A 25889-nucleotide genomic window follows, 5' to 3' on the forward strand; every position below is an offset into this window, starting at 1 on the left:
TCTGGGACTCGATAAATTTGGGTGTTTCTGTGGTGTGAATGTCCCATGCCCGCTGTTGTTTCTGCAGCTGTCAGGTTTTTTTTTGTGGGGTTGCTGCTTTGGTATCTCATCCTGCTGGATTTCTGCACGGATGAAGCAATTTCAGCAGGAGCGGGGTCATGCCCTGGGCCCACGGACAGCATTTCTCCCCATTGTGGAGAAATCCTGACTGTGGGCTTTTGCTGAGAAAGTTCAGGCAGGACCTGATGGTTTTGGAGGTCAAGGCAAGTGGTGGGGAACCTCATAGCCTCTTGTGCTGGTTGGTGAGTTGGGACTTAGCTGGGATGATGCTTTTATGGAGGACAATGGATGCATTGGCAAAACTGGGGCAGCCCCTCAGGAAAACCCAGGAAGGTGTAAAAAATACAGGAAAAAAGAAGAGTTTTCCAGTGGGGATGGGATGTGGTGTACTGTGGTTGTGCTGGGGCATCACTGGTGATGAACCATCTGCACCAAAATGACAAAAGATGTTACCCCAGGGGCTCTGGGGCATTGCCTTGGTTTCTTCCCTCTGTGAGGAGCTAATGTGAGCGGCTGTTCTCTGTAGACCTGACTATGAGTGATCAATACAACTAATTCCCCAAATTCCTGAGGGCAGACTCACTTTATTTCCAGTTGTTTCTATACTATTATTTTTTCACAATGAGCTTGCACAACGCGCCGGGGGGAGCCTGCTGGAGCCTCCAGGCAGGCTGTAATGGAAACCATGGAAAATCCTAATAACCCAGTGATAGCAGCAAATGGAGGGACCCTTAATAACAAAATAATAGCGCAGATGTTTATAGCATTAAACATTATCATTGTTTGCTGGGACATGGGAACGCTCCCAGTTTGCTGGGAGTTTTCCAGGCATTTAGAAAGGGATGTGTTTGCACCGAGGAGCTCGTAAAAACGATGCTTTTAACTCAAAACAGGCATCCCAGAGGGTTTGCAGCCGTCTATGGGCTGTCACACACAAGGATGTGTTGAGGAGGATGTGGCTGTGGGTTTTCCTGGGATCTGGGTTTTTGTGCGAGCTTGCAGCAGGCGGAGATGGCAGTTGGGTGGTGGGTGCCTGCCATGACCCCAGGTTGCACGGGGTGAACCCAGCAGGGTGTTTTTGAGCATAATACTTCTGTTTGCTTCATTTGCACAGATCCATGATTATTGCCACCAAAAAAAGCCTTTTGGGGGGAAAAAAATAAAAGAAGTCTGTCACTGTAGGAAGCATCTCTTGAGTCACTTTTTCCTTCTCTCCTGCCACCTCCTCTCCTGTCGGAGTTATGCCACAGGCTTTTCCCACCCCTTTTCCTGGCGGATGCCAGAACCAGGGAAGAGGGTGGGAGCAAGGGGGCTCCTCTGGGGTCCCAACAACTGCAAAAAGCAGCTTTGGTGGTGGCTGGCAGGGAGGCCTGAGCCTGTTTACCCGGGCTGAGCCCTTGTATTCTCATGGATTTTTGACTAGACATGCAGTCAACAGCTGAAGCCCGCAAACGGAAGAGGCTCTGGCATATTTATACTGTGTGCTGGCATCAGCTCCTTAAAAAAAACTCAAACATCCCGGATTACCTAAGATTCGTCCTTGAGGTCTGGTCACCCCATGTCATTCAGAAACCTAGTGGGATTCATTCATGAACTTCCAGCCCTTCATAAAGGTCTGTTCATTCATGGCCAAGGCAGTTTTCTATTTTTTTCTTTTTTTTTTCCTTTTTTTTTTATTATTGGTAGGTTTGTGTTTTTCTTCTTTTCCCTAAATGCTCTAGCAATTAAATAGCTCTCTGTAAGCAGCAGTGAACTAGTTGTTAAATGGTCTTCACTGATGTAAGCACAAATACCAGGTGAAAAAGTCCTTTTTCCCCCCCTGCCACCTCCTGAAAGGATTTGTTTTATGTTCAAATCAATAAAAACCTGTAGGAATTTCAGCAGGGGTCCAATGGCTCCAAAGTTCCCCCAGATGCTGTAAAACAAAACCCAAAAGGTTCTGAACATCACTTGGCAGGCTGACAGTGAGGAGGGAGGCAGTGGGTGGTCAATCCCTTTGGATTGAGGAGCATCCTTCCCCTGGATCCAGAAGCAACCCTCCCAGATTCTTCTCTCCCAGGCAGGTGGTGGAAAATCCATCCTGGGGGTGCTTCTTGCCCCTCTAGATGCACTTTTGCATGGATGGCACCCCATCTGTGTTAGTGGGGAGGAGGTAACCCAAACTGCCCTCCCTGCCCCTCCTCAGCCCCACCTTTCAGCAGGACATAAAGCTGCCCACAGCAGAGTCTTGTGGTGCACCAGAAAAGGGAGTGGAAGGACAAACTGGGGTGCACCTCGACAGATGCTGTCCCAGGGACCACCCCAGCATGACCAGAACCCCCATCCCTGGTTTAACCTGGGAATGAGGGTCCCTGTTTTGAGGCATCCACAATCAGGCCCATTTTTAGTAGCTGCCTCCAGCAACTGGAGAAATATTTTCCTCACTGGCATAGAAATGAGGAAATTAAAAGTGTGTGGCTGGGCTTTTTTTTTTTTTTTTTTTTTAACTCTTCTCTCTTAAAAGCACAGCACAGGGCTTGAACAAGATGGGAAGAAAACTGGGAAAATGCCATAAAAATAGCAAAAAATAGAGCAGGCAGCCAGCATGTTGCCCTGGGGAGGGAGGGGCTTGGGGGGGCTGCAGGAAGAGTTTTTGGTTGCGAGGTCACCCACCATCCCAGCTCCACTAGTTTCTCTCATAGTTCAGGGGATTATTTTGGTAGCGCTCTCTAACTTGCATTCCCAGCTTGATTTTTTTTTTTTTTTTTTTAAGTACTGTTATAGAGATGAATAGTTCCCAGGTCTTAACATGCCTGCTGAGGCTGGAAGGAATTACCCGGCGAGCAGCGCCAGGCTGCTCGGGATCCTCTGTCAGGAAAAGGGGCTTTCTCACATTTTTCCCTCCTCCTGCCTTGCTTCTTCCTCCTACATCATTGCCATGCTGCATGGAGTAATTATGGGAAAGGGAGTTGAGAGAAGGGCTGCACGAATGAACTTCTACTTTTTTTTTTGCTAGTCTTTGGGCCATTTTCGTTAACCCGTGTGAGATTTTTTGGTTCCCTCTGTCTTTTGGCGCTTCCCATAGGTTAGGGTGGCATCTCATGTCCCTATACTGCCCATCACCCAGGCCCTGCAGGAAGGAAAAAGCCCCACACACCAGAGCAGTCACGTTCTCATCCCCTCTGGCCCCATGGGCTGGCTTTCAGTGTGGTTTTCTTAGCAGCACCTCATTTGTCTCAGTGTCTGTGCACAGTACATTGTCATTTATGGAAATAAGTCCATCATTCACTGGGTGCAAATCAGGAGGTTCAGGTGTTTGGTGGCACAAGCATCTCACCTCTCCTGTTGGCACTGGAAGTGGTCCTGCTGTTGGTAGGGTGAGGGCGGCTGTGTCATTGTCACAGGTCATTCAGGACCTGTGAATCCAGCCAGAACTAGGCACTGAAACAACACAGGGGTGCCATTTCCGAGTTCCGAGCTCCAAACCTGGAAATTTTTTTGGATGCACTGTGGACGTTGATGCGTGGAGGGGATGATGAAGACGTGGACAGGCAGGGTCCTGCCTGTTCTGCATCACTTTCGGTTCGTGCTGATTCCCTCGTTGCTAAACCTCTCCTTTTTCTTCTCCCCGTGTTGTTCTGCAGATTCTCAAGTTCTTCAGGAGCCAGGGGATAGGTCACACTGGTGTGTGGTGGCATACTGGGAAGAGAAGACACGTGTGGGTCGGCTGTACTCTGTCCAAGAGCCCTCCCTGGATATCTTCTATGATCTACCTCAGGGGAATGGTTTCTGCCTCGGACAGCTGAACTCAGACAACAAAAGCCAGCTGGTGCAGAAGGTGCGCAGCAAGATCGGCTACGGCATCCAGCTCACCAAGGAAGTGGACGGCGTGTGGGTGTACAACCGCAGCAGTTACCCCATCTTCATCAAGTCGGCCACACTGGACAACCCCGACTCCAGGACGTTGCTGGTTCACAAAGTGTTCCCAGGGTTTTCCATCAAGGCTTTTGACTACGAGAAGGCGTACACCTTGCAGAGACCCAACGACCACGAGTTCACGCAGCAGCCATGGACAGGATTTACCGTGCAGATCAGCTTTGTGAAAGGCTGGGGCCAGTGCTACACCAGACAGTTCATCAGCAGTTGCCCCTGCTGGTTGGAGGTTATTTTCAACAATCGGTGACTCGAGACAGAGTGAACTCATGACATCTATACTACTTTGCTGCTATTACTTCCTTCTGAGTGCTTGCTTTTCATGCAGACTATTTTTTTTTTGTTGTTGTTGTTGGTTTTTTGTTTCGTTTTGTTTCGTTCGCCCTTCTTCGTTTTGAGAAATAGCTTATGAAAGATGATTTTTTTTGTTGTTGTTGTTGTTTGTTTTTTGTTGTTTTTGCCTTTGGGGTATTTTGATAAATATATCTATTTTTTAAAAGTGTGAATGACCAATAACTCTCAGAAGGGCGAGAGAAGGGTGCAGTGGGGATAGATCACATGAGATAATTACTTCACGCCTCTCAAAAAGGATTATCCAATGGGGATCGATGGATTTGAAAGCCACTAGCTCTATGTTACAGCTCCTTCCCTTGGACAACACAAGGAGATGACTGTATTTTTATACGCACCACCTTCCCAGTGACGGTGACACCAAGACCCCTTCCCCAGCAGTGCTGACCCCGCGTTGCCGCCGAAGGATGGTGCAAAACCTTCCCAGACAGGTCTTTTACCGACCTTTTGTGTTTTCTCTTGTTGCTGGGTTCATGTCGTGTCACTGTGTTCATTGTTCCACTGCTTTTTCTATGTTTTTTAATGATTGTGGATTGATGTAAGGGGGGAAAACAACAGTGGAGGGACACCGGGCACGGCCCGTGCTTTGATCATTTGAGCTGAGATGGGAAGTGACAGAATTCTAAACCTAAAAATAAATAAATAAATAAGATTAAACTAAGAAAAACAAGTGGGGAAAACAAGAGAAAAAGTGTTCACAACAGTCGGTGTGTCATAACCTGCTTAGATCAGGTTATCCAGGTACCATCTTATCTGGAAATGCAGTTGTGCTTTCATTTCTTCTTGAATTCATACACGAGTATGATACTTTTACACTGTTCTTAGCTCAATGAGCATGTTTAGACCTTAACATAAGCTATTTTTCTAAATATAAAGGTTTAATTGAACAAGAGAGCATTCTTCTTGGAACTTTAGCATTGTAGTGCTTTGGAAAAACACCCACACAAAAGAAAGGACTCCTTAAAAAAACCCTGAGATTTATTAAAGAAAAAAAAATGTATTTTATGTTATATATAAATATATTATTACTTGTAAATATAAAGACGTTTTATAAGCATCATTATTTATGTATTGTGCAATGTGTATAAACGAGAAAAAAGTAAGAAAGATGCACTTTGCTTTAATATAAATGCAGATAACAAATGCCAAATTAAAAAAAAAAAAAAAAAAAAGAGAACACAAGATTGGTGTTTTTTCTATGGGTGTTATCATCCAGCTGAATGTTTCTTTTTCTAAAGGAGTCTATGTTCCATTAAAAAATAAAAATGTACACTTGATCCCAAACTGTGCCAAGTGGCTTTTTTGGTAGTGTGGATGAGGGAGGCTGGAGAGGCGCTGCTCTGGGTGGGGTCAGTGGTGGGAGCACCCACAGCACCCATCCCAGCCCTGAGTGGGGCCTCTCCAGGGTGGGTAACACCTGGGTGGGATTGTCCTGAGTGCTGGGCTCTGCTGGCCTGGTTCAGTGCCCATGGCTTTTGGCTGCCCAGTTTGGATGCACCCCATCAGCCCAAGGCTGGAGGGGCTGGCTGCCCAAAATCCGATGGGTTGTTTTTGCTGTTGTTCCTATTTCTCCTAATTTCAGCCTGAAGGAACCCCAGTGGGGACACAGGACCTGTTTGACCCTGTCCCTGTCCCATGAATACTGGCCCAAGCTTGTGCTCTCTGCTGGGACACAAGCAGCCTCTGCCAGCAGCTGAGGTGGAAAATAGGAGGAAGCCAGTCTTGGGTTTTCCTTGACTATTTCCTACCCTTTTCATCTCCCACGCCTCTGGAAGTAAAGGTGGTTGCTCCTTTTGCCCCCCTCACCCTGCCTTTAGGCATTCCCTGCTCCACCTCCTCCTTGCCCATGTGCTCTGCCAGGGGCAAGTCCCTGTAAATTGTTCCTACCTTCCGTGGAGCAGGACCTTGAGTGGAAACCTCTGGAGTCCTGGACACTGAAGGACGTGGGCAAGAAGAATGCCCAGATGGGCTTGCGAGCTCCCACCCTACTGAAGGGCACGGACCCCAGGAATGTGACCCCTCCAGGGGTGGGTGGACATCCCAGCAGGTCAGTCTCTGTGAGCATCAGCTCGGTGCTGTGCCTCCTGTTCAGCACAGATGTGCCCGCCCCAGAGGGATTTACTGGCACACAGCGTTTGGGTGTCTCCAAACGGACTGTGCCTTCAGCTGGATCCACGGCACTGAACACATGAACCAGCTCCAACAGGGATTTTGATTGCGGGCCTGTTTCGCTTTCCAGGCTCTCTCCTCATCCTTCAGGGGGGAATCAGCATGGAAAGCTGAGGCAGGATGGATGCACCCATCCTGTGTTACTTGATGTGCACTAAGACACACCCAGGAGGACAGGAGTCCTCCCAAACAGTCTCATCTGTGCTACAGTTTGGCTGGTTTCTGTTCTGAGCCACCACATGTGAGCTCCCCAATAATGACACGACACCTGTGTGGTGCAGGGGGCCCAGCTAGCGGTGATGGCATCCATCAGAAGCTCCAGGATCACCATCAAAGGCACTGCCGGTGAAGGATGAAGCAGACAAGTGCCTCACAAATCCCTCTGCTTGCTCCTCTTGAGCTGTGTAGCAGCTTGGTTGGAAAGATCAACCCAAATCTAGGTATGTGACCAGGTACAGGGTCATGCTGGGGTTGCTGTCTAAGAATCACAAAAATCAGAGAAAATCATGAAATTTGGTTTGCAAGGGACCTTAAACTAGTTCCAACCCCCTGCGGGTAGGCACACCTGCCATTATCCCAGGTTGCTCCAAGCCCATCCAACCTGGCCTGGATCATTTCCAGGGATGGGGCACCCACAGCTGGGTGGGTTTTACTCTGACCAACAGTTAGGGAATGTTTGGTTCACCTGTGCTTCTCCCACCTCAAAGCTGGGTCTTAAGCCAGAAGAGATGAGATGATAGCTTTGAGCCTGAGGTACGGCACCAACTGAGCTGCATGGACAACCCCAGAACTCTGCATTGCAAAGGTGTTCTCATGTGTTCCATGAGGTACATACTGTATCCTGGGGGTTAAGGCCTTGAAACCAAATTGTAGCATGGATGGCTTTGTCCCTTGAATTAAGATCTGATTTTTGTCCCTGCTCATTAGTCCATGAGATGCGACCAAATCATTTAACCTTCCTGTTTTCCAGGAATCCCACTTCTGAGGTACAGAGGTTACAAAAAGCTGCTCATCCTGAAAGCGAAGGTTGAAAGTACTGTACCCCTAAACAAACTCTTCACAGCAGCTTTCCAAAATACAAAAATACTCCAAGGGCTGGAGCCCCTCTGCTCTGCAGCCAGCCTGGCACAGCTGGCTCCAAGGGCTCTCTCTACTCCAAGGGCTTGGAGCAGCCTGGTCTGGTGGAAGATGTCCCTGCCCATGGCAGGGGGTGGAACAGGATGAGCTTTGAACTGTTCTGTTGCTCTGTGAAAATGCAAAGAGGAAAAAGGATCCAGCGAAGCCAGAGTCTGTCTGTGGAGATGTGCCCGTGATGGGTGCAGGGCTGGTGGGCTCCTGTGTCATTTGCAGGGTGCAGTGAGGGTCTGGGATATCCTCTACAACCCCCTTTACACCTTGCCCCGGGTGATTTCCCCTGGCCATGGCTGTGGCACACTGAGCTGGCTGGACCTTCAGCTGGACGTGCCTTTCCAGGTCAAATATTAAAATCATCTGGAGAGTGACCTGAAAAGCCTGGCAGATCACTTCATTCTGTGAGATCCTTGCTTGCATTCATCTGTCAAAATAAAAGGCCAGGCAAGGCTGTTCACAGTAAGAAAGCTGAGAAATAATCAGCAAAACTCTGGCTTTTCAATACTATGACAGTTTTAGCTGAAATGTTCCAGCCCTCACCTCCTGCTGAGCTAATTTTAGCCCTCATTCAACAAGAAAATGAAAAAGAACATGACAGAAGGATGCTGAGCAGCAGTTCATATGTGTCCCCATTCACTCGCTCAGCTCTGGGGCTGGTGGATGTGGGGTGAGTGGGAGGTTAAAATAGAGACTAGAGGTTAAGTAGGGAAGAATTTCCCCTTGTCAAGGGTTTGCCAACGCTGTAATTCCATCTTCAGGGCTCGGGAAAGCTGCAGCCACACAAAGCAAAGTGTTGACCTGGTACAAACCTGGTCTGAGCAGAAACACAGATGAAGGAGCTGCGGACAAGGACAAAGCCAGCTCCTTCCAAAACGAAAATGCTGATGTCCAAGTCGGTCCTGGACAGTGACATGATGTCCTCCTTGCTTCAAGCCTCCAGCACCTAAATTCAGGCACACCCCAGCTCCATGGACATCTTCCAGCAGAGCAGTGGTGGCCCTGGGACCTCACCTGTCATCGTGCTCTGTACAGCTTATCTGTGGATTCCACTCTTCCCTCCTTGGAAATCACCTTAGAGAAATCTCATCTGCTTAAGAGGCTCAGACATGAGGTGGTTGAGACAGTCTGAAATCCAGATTTCCCAGCGGATGGCGGGACATGTCTCCCTCCTCTCCTTCTTAGAAAAGAATTTATCTGGAAATTTGGGGTGGCTGAAATCAGCCTGTTGTTAACTGTATTTTTGCTTTGGACTGTGGCTCCAGAACCGTAAGTGCTAAATCTTCTGACAATGCACTGCAACATTGTGAATTGCAGTGCAGTGGGGCCTTTTTTCCCCAGTGTTGCTGAGCAATAATTGAAAAGTGCAATAAAGAAGGGTCAAACAATGCAATTTTTGTCCTAAATCACACATGAGATACCCTCAAAGTGTCAACTGCTGAGGTACTGTAAGGGAAGGTGGTGAAATTCCACCTCTTCAGATCATGTTTTTCCACATAGGAAGGCCATTTGCAGGTGGTGCAGAGACATGATCCCAGTGCCAGGTGATGCTCAGCACCTGGCTCACTGCCCACCCTGCCCAGAGCATCTTCTGCTCATGCAGCCCTCAGGACAGTGTGGTGGTTATGGGCTGGCTGCTCCAGGCACTTCAAATCCATGGAAAAGCTGATTCCTTGTGCTGGCTGTGTTTCCACTGGTGTGAAGTTGCCCCAGTGGATTTTACCTCGGCTTGCAAATGGTAACTCAGCTGGGTATTTGTCTATATCTATCTATCTATCCATCTATCTATCTATCTATCTGTCTGTCTTTCTGTGTGTCTCTCTGTCTGTTGGTCTACCTACCCCCTGGTCTGAAAGCCCTTGTGGAGGCAAACTGGAGAAAATTTGGCTTAAGAGGAATTAACAAAACACATCCATACAAGCGTTTTCTTTGCACTGTCTACATGCATTTAAAAATTCAACTTGTTTTATTGGGCACGTGTTGGAAAGAAGATACCAGGGTGGGGGCACACCTCTGGTGGTTTGAAGGGGGAGATTAAAATGGGCTGGGACAGCCAGTTGTGAGAAATATTCAGAGCAAGAAGTGAAGATGGAGCTGCTCCCACGCCATTTATCTGTACAGTAGCGTGGACACACATGGGCTTTTTTGGACCAGACTTATTTGTGACTTTGCAACAAGCAGCTGTGAGAGGTGATGTGCTGGGGGGTGGACAGCAAACCCCGGACTGGCCCTGAACAGCCATGGCTGAAGAGCCCACTCAAGGCTGGTCTGTCCCCCGTGACCTCACTGTGTCACCAGACTTTGGCAGGAGCCCTGCTCAGCCTTGCACAGAGGAGGCAGAGGAGCACCCCCAGCCCCTCCAGCAACTCACTCTACAAATTTTTGTATGGCATAAAGATGAAATCGATAAAATCCCAAAATGCTTGTGAGGCTAAGGTGGTTTAACAGGGAAGTTGCTGCTGCGTAATGTTTGCCAGCCAAGGTTGCTGTCATCAGCTTCAGTGGAAAAGCTCAGGATGCTTCCACTTGTCTTGCTCCTGGATCACCACCATAAACTGCCAAAGTGCTCCTGGGGATGAATTTGACCATCCCCTTGGGTTATTCTTCAGACACTCTGGTTTCTGAAAGCCAAGAGGCTCCAACGCTCACACACTGTCAGTTGCACACGAGGCTGGACTTGATGGCCTTGGAGGCTCTTTCCAGCCCTGAGGATTCCATGATTCTAAATGTCTCCTGAGCCTGGTGACAAGGCTCAGGTCTGAAAATGCAGGGGGAAATGTGAGAGTGAATTGAGTTCCCACTCCAAAAATGACAGAGTCTGGGTGGAGGGAGAAGACCTGAAGGAGCAGCTGTCCTGCAGCAGAGGCAGCTCGAGCTGTGCTGTGACTCATCCTCCTCGAGGGACCCTGTGGTGGGAACAAGGGTGTGCTTTGTCTGGGCTTTTGGGATGCTCACTGGGCTGCTGAGCAAGGAAAAGCAGTGCTGAGCAGGAGCACAGCCGTCCTTCAGCGGCTGACACCCTGTGCAGAGGGACATGGGTGCTCCTGCCCCCACATGTGCCATCTGCAATATGATATATTTATATTTGGGCTGAAAGAAGAGGCTAAGGGTCCCCTTGCACCCCCCACACACAGCTCAGTCTGCAGGCACCACTGGCAGGTTGTGGGAGCTCTGAAGAGGGGTTGAGCCCCTTGGAGCTCGGCTGTGCCCGATGTCCTGGGCAGGTTCTCAAGGCTCTTGGCTGCATCCCTTGCATCTGAGCAGGGTCAGGGCTGAAGGGAGGGCGATTGAGGCCCTCGGGGTTTTGGATCAGCTCTGAGAGTCAGATCTGGGTGGTTTCACTAGCTTTCAGCGTGGTGAAGTGTTTGCAGCCTGTTTTTGTACCAGACAGGAACAAAGCAGTGCGAGTCAGACGTGGTTGGTGCGGGTGCTGTCGGTTACCAGGGTTACAACACGCATGGGAAAAAGGGAAAAAGAATCCCACATATTGCAAGGAACTAAGTACTAATTTTGCTGTCGAGGCGATACATAGGACTGGCATTACCATGGATGTATTTATATCCTCTGCCCTGTAGCAAATATGTGAGTTATTCTGAGGCATATCCGTGCTCTGGGTTTGGAGCTGGACCACCAAAGACCTCCAGGGAGTTGTTGTGTGAGAGCTGAGGGGGGTCCCTTGTTATTCTCTGCAGCTGCCCAGATGAGAATGTCAGCATGAATATGCTTAAAATAGGAAAAAACACATTCTAACCCCAGAGATATCTGTTTTGCACAAGGCATGCTGCAAAGAAAGGAGCAGGACAGCTCTGGCTCCAACCTTCAACCAGTGAAGGAACATAACTGGGCCCCAGCACCACAGCTACAAAAGCTTGTCAGCTCAGTTCAGGGCCAGTCTCCTGTGGAAAATGGGTCAGAAAATAAGTTATGCCTCTCAACAGCAAGGTAAGCCAAGGCTGACAGGAGGAAACTAGAAAATGAAGGTGGTGTGAAAGGGGTCCAGTGAGAGATGCAGATCTGGTGAAGGTGAAAGAAGGGAAACCAACCTCCTGATGGGAGCTGGGCGGTGGCGTCCTGCAGACCAGTGGGTGGGCACACTGCTCACCTTGGGGGGCTGCAGGAGCCACAGGGGAACACTGGCACGAACAAAACCAAACCACTGGAGATGGTCCAGCACCCCAAAACGCCCTGCTGGAAGTGGTATTCACTTCTTCCCTGGAAGCTCAGGCCCTGCGGTTTGGTTCTTCCAGCCCAGCATGCCATGGGGAAGCTGGGATGAATTTCATGGTTGGAGAATTTTCTGGTTTTAATAATTGATCAAGAGCGAGCAGTGGGATGGAGAGGCCTCGTGCAGCGATGTGCTGCTTGTGGGCTCACCAGCAGAACCACTTCCAGCCAGCAGACAGCGTGCGGAGGGGCTGGAGGCAGGGAATTGCCTCCATCAGAGGGGCTCTTCAGGGCTCACAGCCTCCACAACCGGGCAGAGGGGTTTGCTTTCATCTCCCTGCCTACAACATCTGCAGCCTGGCCTCGTAAAACTTTCAGTGCTGTTTTAACCCTTCAGGCTCTTTTTTTTTTTTTTTTAATTTTTTTTTTCTTTTAGGGTGTTTTCTGGGGACGAAAGGCTGCAGTTGAAGAATTACAAAAAGCCATGCAGCAGCATCCCTTGTTGGAGGAGCTGCCAGCTATGTCTGCTGCCCATGGAGAGGAGGAGAGTGGGATCTCAACCCACAGCTGGGATCATTCCCTGGAGGCCTCTAGCTTGAGAGAGCCTGCTGGACTGGGACAGCACTGGCATTTTAGTGTGTATACTACAAAAATAGCTTTTCTTGGGACTTTTTTTTTTTTGCAGGGATGCATCACCACTCTTGGCAGCGGCGAGGCCCTGGGGTTGGATTGATTTTCAGCACAGTCAAGCTCAATACTCCTAATCCAAAGTCTTTCAGCTCTTCGAGGTCACACTGAGTTCAGGAGGCAAATTTCTCACCTGGGGCATATTTTTGTTGCAGGAAAGCAGATCCCTAGATAGGGACCGGATTTGGTAGAGGAAACTGATCTCAGATACGGACCTGCTCGTGGCTTGGGAAAATCCAGGGAGATGGAGCCAGAGGGATTCTGGTGTTCAGAGCTCAGCAGCTTCAAATACACCCATCCCCTTCCAAGGGAGATGAATAGTCCAGCAGAGCAACCTCAGGGGCACCGGAAAATGGTAAAACAGAACTTGAGGAATGTCTAAAAGGAACCTGAAAGTGGAGCTGGGCAACGTGAAGAGCAGGAAACCACAAGGAGCAGCAGCAGATCTTGGTTACACACGTCTGTCCCCAAGTCTCATCTGCTTTTTGAACCTCCATGAGAGGTTCCCGCTCGTGGGCTCTGCTTGGTGTCTCCCAAGTGGGTGCAAGAGTCTCACAAGCACTTTGTGAGCTCCAGGAGTTGTGTAAGTGTAAGAGAGTGGAAAGCACAACTCTCCAGTCCTCTGAATGCAAGACAACTTCGACAAGTGCAGGATGAAGACTTCTAGCCTGGATAGGTGAGGGGGGAAAAAAAAGGTTATTAGGAGTTGCTGCCACATGATTTTTAAGTCAGCTGAGGATGTGGGTGATTCTTTTTTTTTTTTTTTAATGGTTGGGTTGGCAGGGCTTGGCTGGGCCCTGGGACTCCTGCTGGGAGTAGCTGAGTGACATTCCCTGGTCTGACATACCCAAGGGTGTGCAAAAGCTCCTCCATCAGGCACTGAAGCATCCAAACCTGAGCAATGTGGCAGATTCAGCTAGTCCAGGTAGGCTGTGTGGGGCTGAGTGCTGGGGAAGGAGGAAAAATGTGTGATCTTGCAGAGACAAGAAGTTGTGGTGGAAATTGATAGAAATTTCCTTACATGCCCATCATTCCCTGAAGCAACAAATTTCTGCCCCTCTCTGGCTTTGCTTTAAGCAGTATCTCAGGGTCTAAACACCCTAGGGTTTTTTTTTTCTAAGGCTCTAGAAATCTAAAAGCTGGACTTTAAGCTTGGATTTTGGTATGTGGCCCATGGGTGTCATCCCTCTCTCTCATCTCACAGTTGCACAGTGGTCCACAGGCCATGCTGGCCTCACTCTGCCTCCTCTTCCAGCTGCTGCAGCATTCCAGGTGCACCCCTGAGCTTGACACACTGCAGAAACTCTCTGAATGGCCTTAGGCAAGCTGCTTCTGCCTCAGTTTCCCTTTTCTCCCAGTTACCAGCCCCTGTGCCTTGGGTGGCACCTGGAGTGATTTTCCACCAGCAGCAGAATTTAATTTAGAGGCTGGGGATGGCTCCTCCATTCATACCCCGCTTTCCTGAGCGAGTCCCAGGGATGAAAGCTGAAGGAGAGCACAGCACGGGGAGGGCAGCTGGAGCTGGGACACCAGTGCCAGTGTTTGCAGCACCTCCACGCCAGGAGACATCAAAGAGGGCATGGCACCCTCAGCTCCCAGCCAGCAGGGAGCTTAAATGCCCTTCCAGTTCAGGCATGCCTCACCGTTCGCTAAAAAAAAAAAAAAGAAAAAAAAAGAAAAAAAAAGAAAAAAAAAAAAAAAAAAAAACCAAAAAACAAACCCCGCTTCTTATTAATCTGCGATTGAAACTGTAATTATGTCATCGCTCTCAACAGCCCCATCGACAAGCCCGGGCAGGGGATGGGGCTGAGCTGCCTCTCCCACAGCTCTGCTGGCCTTGCCCGGGCTGGCACATCCCGGCCGGGCCACCGAGTCCCCTGCAGGGCCACTGAGCCATCCAGGGGGAAAAGCTGCTGGAGATCGGCTGTGTGGAGGTGGCCCTGGCCCTGTGTGCCCTCCTGCACCCCTGCTGCTGCAGCTCTGTGGCTGTGCCACCCTCGGGACACAGACCTGTGCTGAGCCCCTTCCCCAGGGTCAGACCCTTCCGCTTCTGGAAGGGCATCCCTCTGGGAGAGCAGGGCTCAGCTGCTTCTGCAAGGTGTTCAATCCAGACAGCAGCCCCTCAATGCCCCTCAAACCCCTTCAGTGGGGTTTCTGGGTCACAAAAGAGCCTCGGCTTCTGATGCTGCTGGATTTCTGCCTCCCTAAAGGTCACCCGGGATGTCCCTGTGCTGGGCACAGCCCCAGGAGCCTCTCCAGCCCCAGGGATGCTCAGCTCTCCTCTACCCTGCAATCCTCCCAAAACCACCTTTCTCTGCCCAGAATCTTCCGCCTCTTCAGGTGCCCCTCCTACCTCAGCCCTGCTCCCCCAGCCCCACACTTGCCTCTTTTTGCTCCGAAAACGCTGGTTTCAGCTTTCATTGCTCTCAGATGTTTTTTTGGACCCTATTATATAACATTGCAAACGTTGATGTTAATTAAAATTCCTCCTAACCACTCCCTGCTCACCCTCCTCTTGTAACCCCTCCTTAAAACCTCATTCATTTTTGGGATCTTCCCAAGCAGAGGCTCTCCAGGCACAGCTTTTTTTTGGTGGCGTTTCTCCATGCTGCATCCCTCCTCTCCAAATAAGCTCTGGGGCGCAAAGCACTGCCTGCTCTTTCTTTTTTGCCATTTTCCCATAATTTTATCTGTTCTTGGAGATTAGGAGTGAGGAACTTCAGAAGGATTTATCGTGTTTAGTCTGGGATTATGGCGGGGATGGTATCAACAGGCACACAGCATCTCATGGGAACAAACGTCCTCAAGGTTGGTACATCTCTCTGGAAGATAACATTTTAGGAACTGAGCTCCAACCTGTCCAGTGCTGGACATTGAATATCTGGAGAAATGTCTGCTACATCCCTGGGTTTTGCTGTTACAATCCCTCATCCAGGTTTATCACACCCCTTTGGATTTTTGTTGCCCTTGTTGGAGGGGGAGACTTCTTCCCTGCAGGGCGACAGGTCTGAGAAAAATGCCAAAGTGAGGTATTTCTTTAAATTTCAAAACACAATCCAGTCAAGGAAGCAAAATAAACTGAATCCATAGAAAATGATGCCGGAATAGAGCACTTAAAATCAGCTAACCTCCTGATGATCCCAAGGGCAATCCCAAGGGCAATCCTCAAACTACCTGCAATCGGTGTTTTTCCAGCCTGTTCTTAGAAATATTAAGTGCAGCATTACTATGTTTTTTCCAGGTAATTTTTCCCAGGCCTTTATCACCTGTCTGTCACTCAGGCTGCATCTTCCTCCCTGCAGGTTAGGCCCACGCCTTCTCAGCCCTTCTTTTGTGATAAGGAAGGGTTTATTTCCTTTCTATTGGTGGCTGTGTTTTATGATTTACATAATTTTTATGATTTATCCCTTCGTCCTTTTTTTTTAATTCTATGGACTAAACAGCACCAGGTCCTTCAAGCTTCCTTTTTGGGCTATCTTTTGATTTTCTAAGTGCTTTAGACACCATCCTCCAGACTCCCTCTATTGCTAGTTGACCACCTTTATTATTAAGTCATTATCCAGCATTCATTGGGATAAGTGTTGCTTATTATGGAATGTTTTTTCTTCTCATTGTTCCAGAATGTGATAGCTGTCCTCCAGCCACCTGCCAGCTCTTCATGGCTTTGCAGAGGTGAGGGAAGGGCGTGTAAGGGCAGCTGCTCTCAGCACCAGACTGCAACAGGGCCACAAGGAGCTTGGGGGATCTGACAAGGACCAGCCCAGTGGTTCCCCACTTCCCAGCCACCTTTGAGGACCCCATTCCCAAAAAGATGTAAACACCCACCAGAAATCTGGGGTTCCTCTGAGGTCTCTATGGTTTTGGAACCCTGGACTGGTCCAGTTCCAGCTCACAGGATACCACGGAAATTCAGAGTGAAGTCTCCAGATTTGTGCTGGGCAGGGAAATGGGTCAAGTACACCAGTTTTATCCATTCTGAAATGATGTTTTTTTTTCCCCACAAACACATTTTGATATGTGAAAGCATTTTGTGCTATTTATTGCAATTACCTCTGAGGATACAGTTGATTCTGCTGGAATTCCTGGCCCTGGAATTCCAGGAACAGCATTGCCAGTGAGATAAGCATCAGCCACAAGTGCACAGTGGGTTTCCCTTCCAGACAGAGGATATCAGATGCCCAGGCAGAGTAAAAATCTCCAGCCCCACACAAGCACGGCCAGGAATGTTTTTTCCAGTTGAAGACCTGGCCTGGGATGAGTGTGGCAAAGCAGTGAGTTTTGTGGATGAACTGCATGTCTGCTGGGGGTGTTTTAAATGCAAGAACAACACAGCACACTTATTTTCCGTTTGAAAAGTCTGCCCATATTGCAGAGTTTTTGGTTAAAAAGCTCCATTTACTCTCTCACATGGACTTTAAATCAGGCCATTTAAGAATAAAATACATACTGAGGTGCATTTAATTGTGTTTTCATGAGTGTTTATTGATGTCTGCTTCATCAAAGGTGATGATCAGAGAAAGACAGAGTGTTTTGGGTTGGAAGGGATATTAAAGACCCTCTCATTTCCCACCCCCTGCCATGGGCAGGGACACCTTCCCCTACCCCAGGTTGCTCCAAGCCCCATCCAACCTGGCCTGGGACACTCCCAGGGATGCAGGGGCAGCCACAGCTGCTCTGGGCAACCTGTGCCTCACCACCCTCACGGCCAAGAACTCCTTCCCAATATCTGTTCTAAATTCTAAATGTTCTTGAATCCAGCTTGCTGAGGCTCAGTTTCAAGCCCATCTTTGATTAAAACAGAAGGACAAAGTGAGGTGTGCAGGGAACGGACATCACTCTGCGATCAAGACACCTCCACTGATGATGGGCAAGGTGGGGATCTTCCCACAAAGCCCTGCTCTCTGGGGCAAACATTGTCTCTGGGAGGAGGTGACCCCTGGGGGAGTTTGGACATCTGTGGTGCTCAGCTGTGTCCTGTGAGCCCCTGACTTGAGAGGGAGAGGATGCTGTGGCCTTAGGGAAACGGAGGGGGAATGTGAGGATTAGAGGAGCAACATGAATGTCCCTGTGGAGTCCTGGTTATGTTTTCACTCCTTGTTTCACCTCCTGTCTCTTTTTCCTCTCTTTCTTCCTCCCTCAGGCCAAGGTCTTTTCTGTTCAAAGCTGCAGACACCTTTGTGAAGTGACCCTTAGACCAGGTTGTTTGAGGTGAGCAAAGCCCACGCCAGCCGCTGTCGATTAATTATTACTTCCAACCTCCAGCTTCTCAACCTTGGGAAACTGCTCTGTATTGGGTAATTCCTCATTTTTCTCCACTCCCCACCCCCCCAAAACGGGCAACAGTCAAAATACAACTTGCGCCAGGTTTAAAAAAAAATCCCTTCCTACCCAAGCTGCAGGTCAGAGACAAGAGCCCCCTTTGCAAAGGGGGCCACGGGCTGGAGGGCGTCCAGGGGGATGTCCCTGCTCAAGGCACAGGTTCAGCTGCACCAGGACCAGCAGTATTTGGGAGTGAGATCCTGTGGTAAGAGCCCTGGCAGAGGGACAAGGTGGAGTCTGGCTGTTTCGACACCGAGCTCTTCAGCCCTCGGCACGATTTCCATTGGCACCTGTGCCGGCAGCCAGGAGGGAGACCTTTGCTCAGCTTCCCATTAACCATTTAGTTTTAATGAAAGGCATTCACCAGTCAGCTGCCACTGACCAGCTGGGAGGATAAACGAGTGGTCCCTCACCATCAAGTCTTTCTATTTCTGCCACTAATCTGGCAAATTTTGGTATTGCAAGGAGGGGAGGAGGTGGCTGCCAAGGGGGTGCTTGGGAAAAGAGGAGTGAGGTTGTGCTTTTGGGGAGGAGAGGGAGGAACTCCCCACCCTGCAGCGTGCACAGGGGTGAGAACTGAGTTATGCAAAGCCCCCCTTAGTCCTGAACTTGAACCCTCTCCCTGTATACTGTTGTGAATGCCCAGTTTTGGTTGCGCACGCCCCGGAAGGAGGGTGAATTCACCATCTCAATCCACCCCAAGTGCTGCAGTCCTGGTACCACTCAGCTGTCCCAGCAGGCTGGGGACCCCTGGCTGCCCATGCCATACCGACCCAGCCGTTTCAGGGCTGCAACTGCTGCCCTGACAGTGTCCCCCCTCCCTGTGCCGACACCTGTGAGTCAGGGTGACCAGCCTGCTGCCTGGCCCTTATCTCCTTTCGTTGTCTTATCTCCTTCCAGTCGAAATTGGATTGGGATCGGGCGCCCCGGGAGCTCGAAGTGGAGCAGCCGATGCAGGCAGCTGATAATGGCATTTCCTGGAGGCAGAGCTCTTGGGCAAGGACTCCTAGGAATAGCTCACAGGGACTGTGAGGGCAGGGCTGAGATGGGTGACGGGGAAAAAAAACCCCTCTGCAGCACTGGATTCCTCATATGCCCACAAAACAGCCGGTGCTGAGATCCTACTGGAGACCCTGGAGGCAAAAAAGAGCTGGGAGAGACCATGGGCACCTGGGATGCCCCCACGAGGCTGAGCAGGATGGACGATGCTGGTGGCCAAGCTCCCTGCACTGGGAGTGAACAGAACATCTCCTGCATCTGGAACAGCACAGGGAAGTGAGCCACAGCTGAGGATCCAGACTTGTCCTAAAAAAACACCCACCCCAAGGCAGCTGCCCCTGGGGTGAGCCTGGTGAATGGACCTCGTGGGCAAGCACGGGGATGGTCCCCTGACTCAGAAGGGATTCACTCCAGGCTGCCCACTGCCATCTGCCATCTTCCCCCGCAGAGCTGGTGGGTTCACATCCCACGTGGTGGGTTCACATCCCTTGTGGTGGGTTCAACTCACCCCATCAAGGCTTGGGCGTGATGTGGGGTTGGGGTTTGCGCGCACAAAGGTGACAGCAAGGGACAAAGGCCACCAGCTGTCCTCGCGGGACCCCGGCTGCGTGCCCTGGGTGGAAAGCACGGCGGTGCCCTGCCGTCTGGGCTCCCTTCCAGGCTCATCATGGGACTCCCAGCAAATCCCCTGGGGCAATCTGATCTCCGGGACGCCAGGCACCTATCCCTCCCTCTGGCACGTCGGGCTTTCCATGGTTTAAGGTGCCAAAGTTCATTGACAGTGGTGGCAGCTCAGGCACACCCACAGCCCGTGCCACCCTGCATGGGACAAGGCAGGTCACCCTGCCAGGAGGAAAGAAAACAAGGTGCAAGAGGGATAAAGTCACTTTGCACCCGGGTATAAAACCTTGCAGGGGGGGAAAAAAAGGATCACCCCTCTGATATGTCCTACATAAACCCTGGAAGTTGTAGGGCTGCTGGTAGACATTAGCTAGCTTTATTTCACAGAACAGTCAGAATTGATGATGAAACTCTGTCTGAGGCCTCACAGAGACAAATGACAAGTTTCCCAGTACTCCTTGAATGGCTATCAAATGTGTCATAGTTAGAAGCCAGCCTGGAGGGACTTTTCCTCCAGTAGGTCCTATTCCAGGAAATTAATCTGCCCTACACATTCCCTAGATTTGTCAGTGATCTCGGAGGCATCTTTGTTAAAAAACTGGTGAAGTTTCTACAAGCTCTTGAGTAATTTAGGAGGTGAAAATCCGTGTGGTAGAAGCCTCCTGTCTGTTCTGGGAAGGGATGGTCAGCTCGTTGGGAAACACAAGTGGCCGTGGAGAGCTGCAATGCCACTCGTCCTTCTGCAGATCTGTGGTGGGTTCGGAGTGAAACCCCCACCACCACGTCCTTGTGCTGCTGCTTTCACCACCCGCCCTGGCCCAGAGGGGACTGCTGTGCCCCCAGAGCGAGGTGCAGAGCGCTGTACGTGCTCCCTGCACCACCCACACACCTCTGCACGGGGCCAGCAGCTTGCACAACCCCCAGGGTCAGGGACAGGGAGCACAGCTCACGGGCCCCACAGCGTGTGTCCAGGCAAGCAAATTCGTCTCCACTATGGGGTGGCCACATGAAAAATAAAGATTAGGAGAAGTGTCGGTGGTGGTGGAAGGTGGTCTGGTAGCCCACGTGGTTGGCATGGGACAAAAATGTGCCCAAAACCCCTTGAAGCATCTCCAGTGCAGAGTGCTGTGGTCCTTCTGCAAGTCCACTCCCAGTTTTCCCCTTTGTCTTCTCATCCTTGGCTGGGCTGGGGCAGACCCAGGGCTGAGCTAGGGGAAGGCTTGCTCAGCCCTGCACTACCCCAGCTGCAAACACCTCAAATGGATTAAATCCAGCCTGACATGGGATAAATCCTGTGGCAGTGTTTGAGCCACCACATCAGCACCTCGGATTAGGAATACCATGGGAAGAGCCTTTCCAATCTGAGGAGGAAGAAAAACTACAGCGAAATCACAGAAGGACCAAGTTGAAATAAAAAAATCCAATGCCCCCCACTTGCCTCTCTCCCTGTGAACTCCACTGAACTTTGAAAAACTAAAACAAAGCGGGGCCGAGTTCAGCCTCAGTTCGAGCTGCAGATAAAGTTCAAACTACTTCTAATTTTGTCTTGACAATTCCCACCAGAAAATAGGCTCCAGCACTGTGCCCTGGAGGCGAGCCAGCCCTGACCCTCACCAGCCCCCCTGGATGTCCCCAAAATCTCCTGCCCACCTACAGCTGGGACGAAAAGCACGAGGCCAGGTGTGCCAGAGTCCCATGAGACCATCCCCTGCTGGCTGTCCCCATCCGTGTCTGGGCAGGGCCGTCCCGGGCTGGGACAGGGCTCCAAGGGACAGCTGCTTCTCAGAGTGTTTTTTACCCCATTGCTTCCCTGAGGAGAGTCACTTAAATCCAGCACCACAGGAGCAATTAGGAGTGGAGAAGAGGGTAATTAGGGGAGGAACTGGGAGACAAGGGGCTGTGCGTGGAGGGGTGGGGAGCACGAGAGGAGATGAGGCTCCCTGCAACCTCCTCCTGGCATTTACAGGGGAACGTGGGTGGGGGTGATTCCTAGGGGGATTTTGGGGTGAAAATCCAGTGCACCCCAGGGAAAATGGAGGTTGTGGGTTCCCCACCTCTGGAAGTGTTCCAGGTCAAGTTGGACAGGGCTTGGAGCACCCTGGGATAGTGGAAAGCATACCTGCCCATGGCAGGGAGTGGAACAGGATAATCTTGAAGGTCCCTTCCAACCCAAACCCTTCTGCAGTTCTGTGATTCTACAGCGCTTGCAGAAAGTGTTAACAAAGGGAGAAAACCCTTGCACAATGTTCAGGGGAACCAAATGTGAACTGCAGGGACCCAGGATGGTCACCAGTTCCCAAAAAGGTGAGTGCAGGTGGTGACTGGCAGGACAACTCATCTTTCCCAAGAAGAAGACATCCTCAGCTGTGAAAAGGGAGCTGAGGTGGCCAAAAGTGACAGCACAGAGCTGGAAACCTGCCAGCCAACACAGAGGGAGCAAAGGGAAATATAAATTACAGGACAGAGAGCAAATGGAGAAATAAAAGAGTGTAAATTCAGCTGAAAAACAGAACTCGGGCAGCAGCACTGTGTTATTTGGGTTTAGTCCCCTTGGGAGAGCAGTGAGCCCCTGCAGCACCCTTCAAGTGCTCAAAAAAGCAATGTAAATGTAATTTTATATAAAGAATACATACAGCAGGATGATTGTAAAAACTAATTGCAGTCATCACACGCAAAACAATCCCTGCCCCAAACGCTTCATGGCTCCCCCAAAAACAAGACTGCATTTATCTCTAAGAAATCAGCACAAAGCCATGGTTTCTAACAAATACCCTGCATTTTTTGTGCTTGGAAAGAAGAGCAGAGCAGCCCTGCTAACTGGGGGTTGGTTTCTTGCACAAGTTGTAAAATCCAGCCCTGGGGAGAGAAGTTACCTTTGCTGTAAAACAATCTGCCGACTGGATTTCACAATCTTTGTCGTCTTTCTCTCCCCACAGCAATATTTTTACGGTGTTTGCCCTCAAACCAGTTTTTCATCAGCCGACATGTGCAATTACCACCAGACAGGTTTTGGATAACCCATCCCCCGGTGCAGCTTTTCCTCCCACCCTAATCTGCCCAATCTTCCAGCCTTGCTTTGAAAACTGACCTCTTTTGGACCTCAACGTATTAAATTATAAACACAGAAAAAAAAAAAAGTAAATTTAAAATTGCTTTCTAAGCTTGAACGTTGCTAATTCCTGGAAATGTACAAGGCCAGGGTGGATGGGGTTTGGGATAGTGGAAGGGGACCCCATCCATGGCAGGGGGTGGAATGAGATGATCTTTAAGGTTCCTTCCAACCCAAACCATTCTGAGATTCCATGATTCCAGGATCAAGGCAGGGAGTAGTAAATGCTGATCAGGATTTGCTTTAGGGTTTTATCCCAGGAAGAAGTAAAAAAATAAAAACAAAACAAAACTGCCAGTGCTGGATAATTTGGCAGTGGTTGATGGATGGGACCTGGGGAAGCCCCAGCTCAGCTGACACCTGGCCTTGGTGCCCCCATGACCCACCTGTGCACGGCACCCTGGCTCTGCACGTCTGATGCCAGAGCAGAGGATTCTGCGCCAAGCAAGCTCAGGCTCCTGCAGAGCTCACTGCTGTTAAAGGTAAAAGAGCTCTGCTTGCTGCCCTCCTCCACCCACAGGACAAGCCAGAAGGAACTCCTCCCTAGAGCCTGTGTGAAGCAAGAGCAGGTAGGATTTGTCCCTTGGATTGGGAAACCCGGCTGCTCCATCTGTACTTTCAAGCACCCTCCAAATAAAAGCCAGGCTTGGTGCTGCCTGTAAAGTGCAAAAATGGACTTCATAACCACCCGCTTGGACTTTGTACAGGCCCTAGATGCCACAGAATCTGATGGGCCATTGTCTTGGCCTGGACAGGCAGGAGGATGGAATGAGATGATCTTTCAGGTCCCTTCCAATACAAACCATTCCGTGGTTCTGTGATTCCATGACCCCTCCTGCCCATGCAGACCCTCACTGCAGCCCAGCTCCTCAGACAGCTGCTCCCACACTTCCACCAGCTGCAGGGGTCTGCTCCAAGACCCGGTTTCTGCTCACAGCTCCACCACCAGTGACTGCTGTAGGGTCCCCAGCAGCACCAGCAGGGTCTGTGCAGTCAGTCCTACCCCATCTTCCCAGGACCATTTAAGTTGGGAAAGCCTTCCAAGACCACTGAGTCCAACCTATGACCAATCTCCACCTTGTCACCCAGCCAAGAACAGCATGTCCACTCATTCCTTGGACATTTCCATGGATGAGGACTCAACCTCCTTCCTCCCTGGGCACCCCCTCCCAATGCCTGACCCCCTCTTCCATGGAGAAGTTTTTCCCGATGTCCAACTTGATGTTTTGGCTGCAAGGCCACATGTGTCAGGCATTTGGACACCAAGAATGATGGGGGGGACAGAAAGGCTGATGCATTTACCCTGGCAGGGCTGGGAGGAGAGGAGCAGAGGCCGAGGCAAGCCCAGGACCATGGCAAAGGTGATTTCTCCCATCAGACCGTTGCCATCTCTTGGCATAGCTCCCCCAAAGTGGAAACTTCTGATGGGAAAGCTCTGTGGGAAGTTATTGAAAAGGTCTGAGCTAATAAAACCCAATTTGTTTAAATGTTATTGCTACAGCAACACAACGTACATTGAAACAAAACACTTTGGTGAAGAACTTAGATGATTTAGGACAGAATGCAATTCTGAAACCCCGGCATTTCTCTTGAGAGGGACTTTGTGTTTCTTTCCCATTGGCTCTGGGCAGACAAAGCCAAACATCCGTTTCTGGGACCATCCATCCTTGAGACCCCACACTCACCTGTACCAGCAAGGATAACCACAGTGACCCCTCCAAGAGGTACAGGCAGTGTCTGCATTCCTGGAAATGTTTACATCAGTAATTTGCAGCCCAGGGATGGAACATTTCTTGCAGAAATCTTTCTCAAGGAGTCCTGGGGAGCAGGACAGACATCAAGCTATGCTCAGCAGTCACATTTATGTAGCCACACAAGTCTCCAGCTTTAAAACTGAGGATCATAGTGCAGGATACAAAAGGAAGAGGCCACAGTCTTTTTCTTGCATCACTGTTTTTCTTGCATCCCAAGTAATAATCACTTAATCTACAGTTCAGCTGGCAAACAGAGCACCAGTGCTGTTACTTTTAGGTTACTTATCTTTGTTGCCCATTTTGCCACCAGCAGGAGCATTCAAAAGCTCCCCTTAAAACTCAGCAGAGACATGGAGCTGCTGCAAGAGGAGAACATCCTGCGTCCTGGCTCTTCGCAGGTTTGCCCTGTTTTAGGGAAGCCAAGCAATCTTACTGTGATCCATGGAATCTTTATTTGCTGCTGTCTGGGTTTTTGGCAGACATGAGGAATGCACAGAAATACTCCTGCATCTTGAAAGCTTCGGCTCTGTAGTGATGCCCATCCACCATCTGCTCCCAATCTTGTGTTACTGCAGGTTATTTTCTCATTTAATACATCCTGGTGGTCCCAGGGGTCCCAGGGATCGTCTCTGCTCTTGGCTTGTCTGCTCCCAGCCCAACTCCAGTGCTGATAAACTTTTCCCAGAGCTGGTCCAGATGCTCGAATCCCTGATTATGAACAGGCCAAACTCTAGCACACCCAGAGCTGTAGGGTCTGGCTGCAGGTGGGGGCTCATGATGGGGGTGTTTAGGGGTGGAAAGGGTGGCACAAGGTCAGACATGCTATTTCACAGAATCACAGAATGGTTTGGGCTGGAAGGGACCCTACACACCCCCTTTTCCCACCCCCTGCCATGGGCAGGGACACCTTCCCCTACCCCAGGTTGCTCCAAGCCCCATCCAACCTGGCCTGGGACACTCCCAGGGATCCAGGGGCAGCCACAGCTGCTCTGGGCAACCTGTGCCTCACCACCCTCACGGCCAAGAACTCCTTCCCAATATCTGTTCTAAATTCTAAATGTTCTTGAATCCAGCTTGCTGAGGCTCAGTTTCAAGCCCATTTTTGATTAAAACAGAAGGACAAAGTGAGGTGTGCAGGGAACAGACATCACTCTGCGATCAAGACACCTCCACTGATGATGGGCAAGGTGGGAAGTTCCCCACAAAGCCCTGCTCTCTGGGGCAAACATTGTCTCTGGGAGGAGGTGACCCCTGGGGGAGTTTGGACATCTGTGGTGCTCAGCTGTGTCCTGTGAGCCCCTGACTTGAGAGAGAAGATGCTGTGGCCTTAGGGAAATGGAGGGGGAATGTGAGGATTAGAGGTGTGGGGAGCAACATGAATGTCCCTGTGGGATCCTGGTGGTGTTTCCACTCCTTGTTTCACCTCCATTTGGTTTCCCCCTCTTTTTTATCTCCCTCAGGCCAGGAAAAGAGGCAGGCACTTCAGTTAGCCAAAAATTAATTGTCTTGGGGTTGAGAAGGGTCTTCCAGAGGAGACCTTGGAATAAGCCAGTTTTTTTCTGAGATTGGCTCAGTTGGTCAGAGCACAGTGCTGGTAATGGCAACGCTGTGGCTTC

At 50.2% G+C, this 25889-nt stretch overlaps 1 protein-coding gene across 1 annotated transcript in view; it reads left to right on the plus strand.

Annotated features, from left to right (window-relative positions):
- The window catches only part of SMAD7 (SMAD family member 7), a 28391-nt gene extending 22784 nt beyond the window's left edge, over nt 1-5607 (plus strand). Inside the window, exon 5 of the mRNA XM_038125003.1 lies at nt 3684-5607. Within this exon, the coding sequence (XP_037980931.1) occupies nt 3684-4222 (539 nt within the window). The 3' untranslated portion in view covers nt 4223-5607. The remainder of the gene's footprint in view (nt 1-3683) is intronic.
- Nucleotides 5608-25889: the final 20282 nt, after the last annotated feature.

The sequence above is a fragment of the Motacilla alba genome, chromosome Z (assembly GCF_015832195.1).
Source record: "Motacilla alba alba isolate MOTALB_02 chromosome Z, Motacilla_alba_V1.0_pri, whole genome shotgun sequence".
Lineage (NCBI taxonomy): Eukaryota > Metazoa > Chordata > Aves > Passeriformes > Motacillidae > Motacilla > Motacilla alba.